Source organism: Eschscholzia californica, unplaced genomic scaffold (assembly GCF_041429995.1).
Source record: "Eschscholzia californica isolate CP2 unplaced genomic scaffold, dmEscCali1.0.p SCAF_243, whole genome shotgun sequence".
Lineage (NCBI taxonomy): Eukaryota > Viridiplantae > Streptophyta > Magnoliopsida > Ranunculales > Papaveraceae > Eschscholzia > Eschscholzia californica.
Window position 1 is genome coordinate 15,001 of NW_028238358.1, and position 12,500 is coordinate 27,500.

Here is a 12,500-nt window from a genome sequence, read left to right on the forward strand (position 1 = left end):
ATTTGATTTTTTCTTCAAAAAAATTACATTGAATTGACTCCTTACAATATCGCAGATTTAATCTGAATGGGTTATTATGCTTTCTAGCAAGCCGCTATGGTGAAATCGGTAGACACGCTGCTCTTAGGAAGCAGTGCTAGAGCATCTCGGTTCGAGTCCGAGTGGCGGCATCTTCTAAAAGAGATACAATAAATCCTATAATGAATTAAATTCCTCATTTCTATTCCAGTATTGAAAGAACCCCCTTTATTTTTATGATATTTTCGACTTTAGAACATATATTAACTCACGTCTCTTTTTCTATCGTTTCAATAGTAATTACGATTTATGTGATGACCTTATTAGTCCATGAAATCGTAGGACTATACGATTCGTTAGAAAAAGGCATGATAGCTACTTTTTTCTGTATAACCGGATTATTAGTTACTCGTTGGATTTATTCGGGACATTTTCCCTTAAGTGATTTATATGAATCATTAATGTTCCTTTCATGGGGCTTTTCCATTATTCATATGTTTCCTAAAATACAGAACCATAAAAATAATTTAAGCGCAATAACCGCCCCAAGTGCTATTTTTACCCAAGGATTTGCTACTTCGGGTTTTTTAACTGAAATGCATCAATCCACAACATTAGTACCTGCTCTCCAATCCCAGTGGTTAATGATGCATGTAAGTATGATGTTATTGAGCTATGCAGCTCTTTTATGTGGATCATTATTATCAGTAGCTCTTCTAGTCATTACATTTCGAAAAAGCATAGAGGTTTTTACTAAAAACAATCATTTTTTAATTGGGCCATTTTCCTTTGGTGCGATCCAATATGTAAATGAAAGAACCAATGTTTTACTAAACAATTCTTTTCTTTCATTTAGAAATTACCACAGATATCAATTGATTCAGCAATTGGATCGTTGGAGTTATCGTGTGATTAGTCTAGGGTTTATCTTTTTAACCATAGGTATTCTTTCAGGAGCAGTGTGGGCTAACGAGGCATGGGGATCATATTGGAATTGGGACCCCAAGGAAACCTGGGCTTTTATTACTTGGACTATATTCGCTATTTATTTACATATTAGAACAAATCCAAATTTGCAAGGTGCGAATTCCGCAATTGTGGCTTCTATGGGATTTCTTATAATTTGGATATGTTATTTTGGGGTCAATCTATTAGGAATAGGGCTACATAGTTATGGTTCATTCACATTAACAGCTAATTGAAGAAGCGACCTAATACATAGGAATAGCATATGTAACGAAAGTTTGTCTGAGTTTTTGAGAACCATTTGGATCGAGTAGTGATTCAAATGGTTCTCAAAAGGCCAAACGTATCCGATTAGAATTCACTTCGTTTTTTTTTTTACTTAAAATAGGAAAAACTAAGTCTTATTTTTATTTCATTGGCCAACGAACGGTTTTTGAAATCACAACATTGTTTGATTTTATGTCTTATTCATGAAAACTATCTATAAAAGTAATTAGATAAAATAGCTTCGACCTTGTCAACTGATAATGAGAGAACGAAATCCGGATAAATACCAATACCTATTACGGGTAGAAAGATACAGATCGAAACAAATAGTTCTCGTGGTCCAGAATCCAAAAAAGAATAGTTTGGGGCATTAAATTGCTTGTATCCATAGAACATCTGGCGTAACATAGATAATGAATAAATAGGAGTTAATATCATTCCAATTGCCATTACAAAAGTAATAAAAACTTTTGGCATTAAAAGATATTTTGGGCTGCTAATTATGCCAAAAAATACTACCAATTCGGCAACAAAACCACTCATTCCCGGCAATGCAAGAGAGGCCATCGAGAAGCTACTGAACATTGTAAATATTTTGGGCATTGGGATAGCTATTCCTCCCATTTCGTCGAGATAAACAAGACGTATTCTATCGTAACTCGTTCCTGCCAAGAAAAAAAGCGCCGCACCAATAAATCCATGAGAAATTATTTGTAAAATGGCTCCATTGAGTCCCGTATCGGTTATGGAAGCAATTCCTATAATTGTAAAACCCATATGAGATACCGAGGAATAGGCGATTCTCTTTTTTAAATTGCGTTGCCCGGGAGATGTTAAAGCTGCATAGATTATTTGCATTGTGCCTACTATCATCAACCAGGGAGAAAATATAGAATGAGCGTGGGGTAATAATTCCATATTGATCCGAACCAATCCATACGCCCCCATTTTTAATAAGATTCCGGCTAGAAGCATACATGTACTGTAATGTGCTTCGCCGTGGGTATCTGGTAACCATGTATGTAGAGGTATAATCGGTGATTTGACAGCATAACCAATAAGAAACCCAAAATAGAATATTATTTCTAATGCTACAGGATACGATTGATTAGCTGATGTTTCAAAATTTAATGTTGGTTCATTAGAACCATATAAACCCATGCCAAGAACTCCCATTAAGAGAAAAATAGAACCCCCAGCAGTGTACAAAATAAACTTTGTAGCTGAGTACAAACGTTTCTTCCCCCCCCACATGGATAGAAGTAGGTAAACAGGAATTAATTCTAACTCCCACATGATGAAAAAAAGTAAAAGATCGCGAGAAGAAAATGATCCTATTTGACCGCTGTACATTGCTAACATTAAGAAATGGAACAATCGCGAATCCCGAGTAACTGGCCGAGCCGCTAAAGTAGCTAAAGTAGTGATGAATCCCGTCAGTAAAATGGGTCCTATGGAAATTCCATCAATTCCTAGCCTCCAGTGAAAATTAAAAATATTTATCCATTTATAATCCTGTTCTAATTGGATTAATGAATCGTCCAATTGGAAATGATAACAGAATGCATAGGTTGTTAGAAGAAGTTCTACTAGGCATATACATATAGTATACCATCGAATTACCTTATTTCCCTTATGGGGAAGAAATAAAATTGAAAAACCCGCGGATATCGGCAAAACAACAATTATTGTTAACCAAGGAAAATCATTCGTGGTAAAGACAAGATAAGATACACTTTGACCAGAAAACCCCGTGCTCGAAATAATAGATTTTATCGAGTACGGAGTTTTGTCGGTAAAGAGAAAAAAAATGGATTCAAGTGAAGTTTTCTGTAACGTATCAATAAGATAGACCCATGCTGCGAGTTGTCTCGTGCCATAAATAAACCCGGACACTCAAGAAATCTGTTGGACAAGCGGATTCACACCTCTTACAACCTACACAGTCTTCTGTTCTTGGAGCAGAAGCAATTTGCTTAGCTTTACATCCGTCCCAAGGTATCATTTCTAATACATCTGTGGGGCAGGCTCGGACACATTGAGTACACCCTATACATGTATCATAAATCTTTACTGAATGTGACATTGGATCTATCCATTTTTTGAACGTCATAAATTTTCGATCTAGTCAAATAATAACTGAATCAGATATTGTAGACACCAGACGAATCAATGATTTACCAGAATTGTTTTCTAATAAATCGACTTCTGGATCTGCTCATGAGAGAGGGCCAAGATACTTTGATTTATTACGTTTTAGCAAACATGGTCGTATCTTTGTTTATGCCGTACATGATGCTAATTTGAATTAGTGAATTTTTTTTCGTTATTTGTATGATTAACACATTAATATAATTAGCATTATTTATTCAACAAATTCGATTGATTGATACGAGTTGATTTTCTATTACGATGAATTGACGAAACAATAGCTGGTCCAATAGCTGCTTCAGCGGCGGCAATAGCTATAACAAAAATCGAGAAAATGTCGCCTTTTAATTGGCGACTATCAAATAAATCAGAAAATGTTACGAAATTTATATTAACGGCATTCAGTATAAGCTCAAGACACATAAGTGCTCTAACCATATTTCTACTTGTGATCAATCCATAAATACCGATAGAAAATAAATAGGCACTCAAAACAAGTTCATGTTCAAGCATCATTAAACAAATCCTCATCAATCTGGATTCATTTCATTTCAATATGAACAACAATTAAGCCTTGGTCGGTTTGATTGACTCGAATATAACAAGTACAAAACAAAGAAAGATACTGGTATTAGATTTATAATTATAGGTATTTATTACTGACGCGCCATAGCAATTGCACCTATCAAGGAAACTAAAAGAATTATAGAAATGAGTTCAAATGGAAGAAAAAAATCTGTTGATAAATGAATCCCAATTTGTTGACCATTAGTTATCAAATCCTGTTCCAAAATTTGGTTTGATCTTGTAGTCCAAATAATCCCGTACCACGACGTATCTAGGATAGTAGTAATTAGTGAAACAAAAATACTTGTACAAACCAGTGAAGTTACTCCATCTCCAACGGTCCAAAGATGGAAATCATTGTAATATTCTGAGTCATTCATGAACATCACAGCGAATATGATTAAGACATTTATGGCTCCCACATAAATAAGGAGCTGCGCAGCAGCTACAAAATGGGAATTCGATGGAATATGAAATAAGGATATACAAACAAGAACCAATCCCAATGAAAAGGCAGAAAAAATGGTATTGGTAAGTAATACCACTCCTAGACCCCCTAATATAAGACCCGATCCCAAAAATACTAAAAGAAAATCATGTATTGGTCCAGTTAAATCCATTATATGTAAAAAGAGATAAATAAGTTGAAATGTTTCATAATCTTATTGACCAAATCAGAAAAAAAAAAAAAAACAAAAGAAGTTACCCCGTTTTTTAGGATAAGTTACTTATTGAATTTCATCCTATATGGGGTGTGAGTTGGTGTAGATAGAGTTATTAATTCCATTTATCTATCCGAAAGAGTCCGAAAGAGTCGTTCGAAATTCGATATTATTCTATTTTATAGATTACTTATACATTTATAGATTTCGAAATAATCACGGATATGTGAATGGATTTTGAATCCAAAGCAAACCGTCATTCTCATCAATCAAGAGTTCGGATTTTTAGTTATTCATCGAGTAAAATAAAAGAAGCTTCGCTCTTTTAGCTTTAGATCAAAACGGAATCTTAGTAATCGGTAATCGTTCTTGAATCAAAGGGTTTCCCCGTGGCTGTTTTTATTTGAGTAGAGTTCATAATGGTTTGGATTGTGTAATCTTCAATTACTGTCATTGGTAACCGACCCAAAGCTATTTGATTATAATTCAATTCGTGACGATCATAAGTAGAAAGTTCATATTCTTCAGTCATTGATAAACAGTTTGTTGGACAATACTCAACGCAGTTACCACAAAATATACAGATTCCGAAATCAATACTATAGTTAAGCAATCGTTTTTTTCGAATATCGGTTTCTAATTTCCAATCAACAACGGGTAGATCTATAGGGCAGACACGAACACATACTTCACAAGCAATGCATTTATCAAATTCAAAGTGAATTCGACCACGGAAACGCTCTGATGTGATCAATTTTTCATAAGGATATTGAATAGTTACGGGTAAACGATTCGTGTGGGATAAGGTAATCATGAAACTTTGACCGATATACCTTGCAGCTCTTACTGTTTGTTGACCATAATCCATGAACCCAGTTACCATAGGGAACATATGGCGAATTTCTATGAATAATTTGCTGTTTCTTTCTCTTGTTTGAGAGAAGTTATAAATCGGGAATAGAATCTCGTATGCCCTTATAGTGAAAGGAGTTGGAAAGAAGTTGTCAATAATAGATTACCTAGAGAAATAGGTAAAAGAAATTTCCACCCAAGATTTAATAGTTGGTCCATTCTCATCCTAGGTAAAGTCCATCTTGTTGTAATAGGAATGAACAGGAACAAATAAGCTTTAGCTAATGTAATAAAAATACCAATTGTCATTCCAAAAACCCCACCCACTTCGTTTATTCCGAAAAGCTCAGGAATAAATATGTACGGAACAGAGAAATTCCAACCACCTAAGTAAAGAACTGTTACAAATAATGAAGAAACTAGGAGATTTAGATAGGAAGCAACGTAAAATAAACCAAATTTGATACCTGAATATTCGGTTTGATAACCTGCTACTAATTCTTCTTCTGCTTCTGGTAAATCAAAAGGTAATCTCTCACATTCTGCTAGGGAAGAAATTAGAAAAACTGTAAACCCTATAGGTTGACGCCACAAATTCCACCCCCAAAAACCATATTTTGACTGCGCCTCGACTATATCAACTGTACTTGAACTGTTAGATAATCATAGTCGGTGATAACATCACTGCTTTCATCGCTATTCCAGAACCGTACATGATACTTCAGCCTCATACGGCTCCTCGATGGCCATAAATAAATCTAAGGACTGATTCAGTATTATCCCGATATGTTAGTAGGGTAGATAGAGTAAAGATGCATCGAAGAGCCCCAAATTAGACCAATGCAATTCCGTCTGCTATAATACCAAAAAAATGCTTCCGAATTGATCTTATCCTTTATAATTTAAAATTTCTATTTTTCTTTGTTCAGTAATAAAATTACTTAATCCTTTAATAAAATACTCCTTGGATCAACAATAGATATTTCGACCCATTTATTTCGATTACGAAAAAAAGAATTAGACATTAGCTCATGAATCATGATAAGAACTCTACCTGTCTATCTCTATGAATATGGATAGAGAAAAGAAAGAATAGAAAATATTTCGTATTTTTCATTTTCTTATTGCAATTCTATTTCTTTCGTTCCTATTCTTCTTTCTCAGAAAAAGAGAGGAGGGCTCTAAAAATAAAGGATTACTTCGTTCCTGATAGTTATTTCTTTAACTAGTGGATAGGAGCATACTCGGGATCGGGATCGTGGGGAAGTACTGCTTGATCATTTCTACCAACTTAAAGCCCCCATTAGGATTCCGTTTATTTTATGCAGAAATACCCATTTGGATAACTTACATTATCTCCATTACTAATCCTTTGTGTATTTTGGTGTTCCTAACCGTCCACTCATTTTTGCTTGATCCCCGGTATGGCAATACATACAACCGTTAAAACTCCATCCAGTTGATCTTTTCTACCCGCTTCAAATCATGATGACTAATCAACCAATCTTGGGGTAATTTATACTGTTTATTTCCGCTGAACTCTTGTACATAGGGAATGAGACTTAATCTTTTTACTGCAAATTTAGAAGCAGTTTTCTTTCACTCATATAACTATCTGGTTTAGGTCATCACCCCGAATGATGAATAAAAAACGGAAGATCTTTATTCCCTACATTCAACTTCTTTCCTAGAAAGAAATAGGTAAAAGTACATGTCCCAACGAATCGCACGTAGAGATATTGATAACACACATGGAGTTAATGGTATTTCATAACTAATGGATTGAGCAGCAGCTCGGAGACCACCTAAAAAGGAATATTTATTATTCGATCCATATCCTGACATAAGAAGTCCAATAGGAGCAATACTTGAAATGGAAATCCATAAAAAAACACCTATACTAAGATCGGCTAGAACAAGGCGATATCCAAAAGGAATTACTGAATAACTTAGTAAAATTGATATGACTGCTATAGAGGGCCCTAGACTGAATAAACGAATATCTCCTCTAGAGGGGAGAAGATCCTCTTTGAAAAGTAGTTTGGTCCCATCCGCTAGAGCTTGAAGAATTCCCAAAGGGCCCGCGTATTCAGGTCCAATACGTTGTTGTATACCTGCGGATATTTTTCTTTCTAACCACACAATTACTAGTATCCCTATTGTGATTCCCAATACAGGAGTAAAAATAGGGACAAGCAACCATATGAGCCCATAAAACTCTTTTAAGGATTCCAATCTGGAAAAAGAATTGATAGCCTGCACTTCTGTCATATCAATTATCATTTTAACGATCAACTTCTCCCATAATGATATCTATACTACCTAGTATCGTCATAATATCAGCCAATTTCATTCTTTTAACTAGCTGAGGAAGAATTTGCAAATTGATAAAACCCGGCGGACGAATTTTCCATCTCCAGGGAAAAACACTCTGATCTCCTATCAGATAAATTCCCAATTCGCCTTTTGGGGCTTCCACTCTCACATAAAGTTCTTGTTTCGACAATTCAAAAGTAGGAGAGGGTTTTTTACTAATGAATCGATATTCAAAATCATTCCAGTCGGAATCCCTTGCTCTATCAAAGCGTCGGACTTCTAAATTCTCATAGGGTCCCCCCGGAATTCCTTCCAGAGCTTGTTGAATAATTTTTATGGATTCTGTCATTTCACTGATTCGGACTAAATAACGAGCTAATGAATCTCCCTCTTTCTGCCATTGCACTTCCCAATCAAATTCGTCGTAACACTCATAATGATCAACTTTACGAAGATCCCATTGGATTCCGGAAGCTCGTAGCATTGGTCCTGATAAACCCCAATTTATTGCTTCCTCTCCTCCAACAACACCCACTCCTTCAACTCGTTCCAAAAAAATGGGATTGCGCGTAATAAGCTTTTGATATTCAGCAACCCCTGTTAAAAAATAATCACAGAAATCCAAACATTTATCTATCCAGCCATAAGGTAGATCAGCAGCTACGCCTCCGATACGGAAATAATTATGCATCATTCGCATACCTGTGGCAGCTTCGAATAGATCATATATCAATTCTCTCTCTCTGAAAATATAGAAGAAAGGAGTCTGCGCACCGATATCCGCCATAAAAGGGCCGAGCCATAACAAATGAGAAGCTATACGACTCAGTTCCAGCATAATGACTCTGATATAGCGGGCTCTTTTAGGGACTTGAATATTTCCCAACCGTTCTGGTCCATTTACCGTTATTGCCTCGGTAAACATAGTAGCTAAATAATCCCAACGCGTTACATAAGGTAAATATTGTATAATTGTTCGGTTTTCCGCAATTTTTTCCATCCCTCTGTGTAAATAACCCAATATGGGTTCACAGTCAATAACATCTTCACCATCTAGAGTAATGATCAGTCGAAGAACGCCATGCATTGATGGGTGGTGAGGGCCCATATTGACTATCATGAGGTCTTTTCTTGTAGCTGGTACAGTCATATGTTTTTTCCCCGATTCATTATTCCATGAATTGCTGAAAACGAAATGAAGTTCATCAAAATTCAAGATCTAATAAAATCAAATAATTAAAAATGAATTTTCAAATTAACTTAACGAGTTTTTGGCTCCCGAATATTCAACTGACCAATTAATTCTTTATAACGTATTCTATTTTTCTTTGACAAATAAGCCAGCAACCGTTGACGTTTTCCCAGAGTTTTCCGTAGACCTCTCTGAGATAAATAGTCTTTTTTGTGCAATTCCAAATGTGAAGTAAGTCTCCGTATTTTATTGGTGAAGCTGAATACTTGAAATTCAACAGACCCCTTGTTTTCGTTTTCTTCTTTTGCTTCTTGCGAAATAACCGAGATTAATGAATTTTTTACCATAAAAATAATTCTTCTACCCCCCTTTTTTCTTTCTTTTATACAGATATCAGATATGGAGTTTATCGATCAGTAAAAATAATGCTAGTCATTTTAATCTGGTATACACAATACTATGAATTTATTCATATACTATTACTATCTTTTCTATCAAATTTCATTAATCAATTTGCAATTTGATTCGGATATAGATACATAAAGTATAGCCCCTCACCCCCCCCAAAAAAATATAAAAAATGAGACCTAAGATTAAGAAGATTCTTAGGTCATTGAATCAGTATCATGTATCAGTAATGTAAATATAATACAACACGTGTGTATATCTGTTTGCCTTCATATACCATCCTAGATATGACACATTATATATAGGTAATTTATCATCAACTTATTCTCAATCGTGGATACATATATATCCTTGACATACTGAAACGGCTTCCATTACTGGTATCAAACCAATAGCGATTCATACAAGCTAAATCTTCTAATCGATAATTTGGCCAAAGAAATAATTTCAATTTAATGAATTTATTTGGATCTCTATCAAGATGCTTGCTCTCATCCAAAAATGGACCGCAGTTCCTTATGCTGTTCTCATTGCAAAATACTTTATTTCTATCCACAACATTAATATTCTCCGAATTTAAACAAATTCGAATTCGCAATTCTCTACGATGTCTAGGAGATGAAATATTTTCAGGAACAAGAAACTCATAATGATTTTCATCTCTATTTCCAAGGACCCCTTCATGTCTTTGTTTTGTAATGGATTCATCAAAAAAATTCTTATCAACATTTCCTTTTGCTCGGCATTTTCGATTAGTTTGGTCTTTACTCTTATGGACCAGTGAAATAGTTATAGTTTGATACATAATAAATTGCCCATCCCATTTTATAGCCAGGCGAACTGGTTCGAGAATCAATATTCCTTTTTTGATCAATTTTGTAAGAGTTAGACCCCTTTGAATCAGCATTATATCCAGACTCATTTCTCCTCTTTGAATAGAGGATATAGCAATTTTCTTTGGATTTTTCAGTCTAAGCAGGAGACAATATACCTTAATATTATTGATTATTTTTTGATTCAAAGGCTCATCCCATCTCAATTGAAAAAGCAAATATCTTTTCAATAAGAAATCTAGTTCCGCTTCCGTATTGCTCTTGGATTGCTTTTTCTTTCTACGCTTTTTAATGTCTGATCCACCATAATCGTCTTTATCCTCTTTTTGTTGGTTTGGTAGATCTGATCCAAGATCTTCTTGGACTGACTGCTCTTTTTCTTTTTTATTTTCTAATTCAAGATATTTTTTTTCATTAGATGATATATGAAGATCTTTTTTTTCTTTTCCGTTGATGTTTTTATTTTCACTAGTGGTTTGATTTCCATTAAAATGGAAAAGAAGTAATTTGATTGGTATGATCCATGGTTTAATCCTATATGCATCATAAAGCCCCAAAAATTCTGGGAAGAACCAAAGTTCCAGATTTGATATGGGACGATTTAGTATTTCTTCATTCATTCCCATCCAGTCAAAAAATGTTTTTTTTTTGTTGGATAGCTTGATTTGTTTATGAATCGCGAGATAAGAAAGGTCTTTCTTATCAATTTGATTAATTATTGGATAATAATGAGTTACGGTCTTAGTACTTTTATTAATGTTGGTTCCAGTATCCATATTGGTCCAGGCCTCAATATCGATCTTCTTTCTAAGACAAAAATAAATGATTCTACAATCAAAATATTTTCTATCGGGATTTTTATCCGTATCAATAATAAAATCTTCTCCCGGATAATCACTAATAGCTATATCTCCCGGCACATAATCAAATTCGGGTTTATATGTGTTGTACTTATAGGGAATTTCTTGAATCTTGTTTATTTGTAACGGCACTCCAGAAATATATGAATCCTTCCTTTCTTCATAATTAATATATTTATGTGATAAAAGATCATATCTGTATTGTTTTTTCAATTTGTCTTCTTTTTGACTCGGTAATGAATCCATGACATAATCATTTTTTTTCTCAGAATTAATTAATTGGTTTTTTTCATATGAATACAATTTTGTTGAGGCTTTCTTTGGATTTGGAACCGTACGACTTTGATTGACTCTATTTCGCCATTTTTTCAGCACTAATGGAGACGATGTAGTCTGAGCTAAATCATATTGATAGTGGTAATGACTACTTAACCAGTTTTTCCATTCATTCATTCCCGAATTCCGAAGTTTCTTATGCCTTGATTCAAAATCAAATGTTCCTTGTGTTCCAAAAAAATCCTTTATTCTATCCTTAAGAAAACGAGATATTCCGTGATATTGAAGTACAGACCTCAAGTGATATTTGTTAATAACTTTGGTTTGTGATAATTTATAAAAAACATATGCCTGTGACAAGGAAAATAGGCCAGAAAAATTCTGGGAATGCTTATTTCTAATATTAGAAATAGAAAGTGGCTTTTTTATAGTCGAAATAAAAAAAATTCTATTTTCATTTGTTTCATCAATTCCGTTTTCATTTGTTTCATCAATTCCGTTTTCATTTGTTTCATCATTGTAACTGTATTTATCAAAATTTTTTATTTTTAAGTCAAGGAAAGGTTGTACCTTGATCCTGGGAATATTAATAAGATATAAAAAGGTATCCATGTATATCTTTTCAATCAAAAATTGGAAAAAATGGTGCCGTTTACGTATTAATCTAGTACTTCCTCTTTTTAATTTTAATCTCTGCCAAAAGTTTTTTGGCGATTCTAATCTTTTATCATCATAACTTCTATCATTAGAACTAATATTTATATCTGGGATTCTCCATTTTTTTTTCTTGTCATTTGTTATTTTTTCGATTTGATTTCTGATTGTACTTGTCCTATCGGACAGATCCTTCATTTTTTTTTCTGTCAGTGAATAATTTGTCCAATCCATTGATTTAATTCGACTGGACGCGTCATGAATAATCTGATTTTTTATTATAGAATTTTTTCCATTTTGATTTTCACTCAATTTATATACTTTTCTCAATCCAAATAAGAGAATTGGGTTTACTTTTACAAGCTCTTTCATTATTCTTTTTATAAATAAACCTATTTTTATAATCCATCGTGCTTGTTCTTCCGAGCCCTTTATAAACCCCCTTTTTTTTTCTTTTAAAACTAGAAAAAAATTATTT

General features: G+C 34.0%; 1 protein-coding gene across 1 annotated transcript; it reads right to left on the minus strand.

Moving 5' to 3' along the window:
• Positions 1 to 1,388: 1,388 nt before the first annotated feature.
• On the minus strand, positions 1,389 to 10,036 carry LOC147554148 (NAD(P)H-quinone oxidoreductase subunit H, chloroplastic). The gene is made up of 2 exons (XM_086664684.1): positions 7,214 to 10,036; positions 1,389 to 6,145 (listed from the first exon to the last, which is right to left on the minus strand). Exon 1 carries the CDS (start codon positions 8,947 to 8,949, stop codon positions 7,768 to 7,770), a length of 1,182 nt encoding a protein of 393 aa, XP_086520810.1. The 5' UTR covers positions 8,950 to 10,036; the 3' UTR covers positions 1,389 to 6,145; positions 7,214 to 7,767.
• Between the last annotated feature and the right edge of the window lie 2,464 nt (positions 10,037 to 12,500).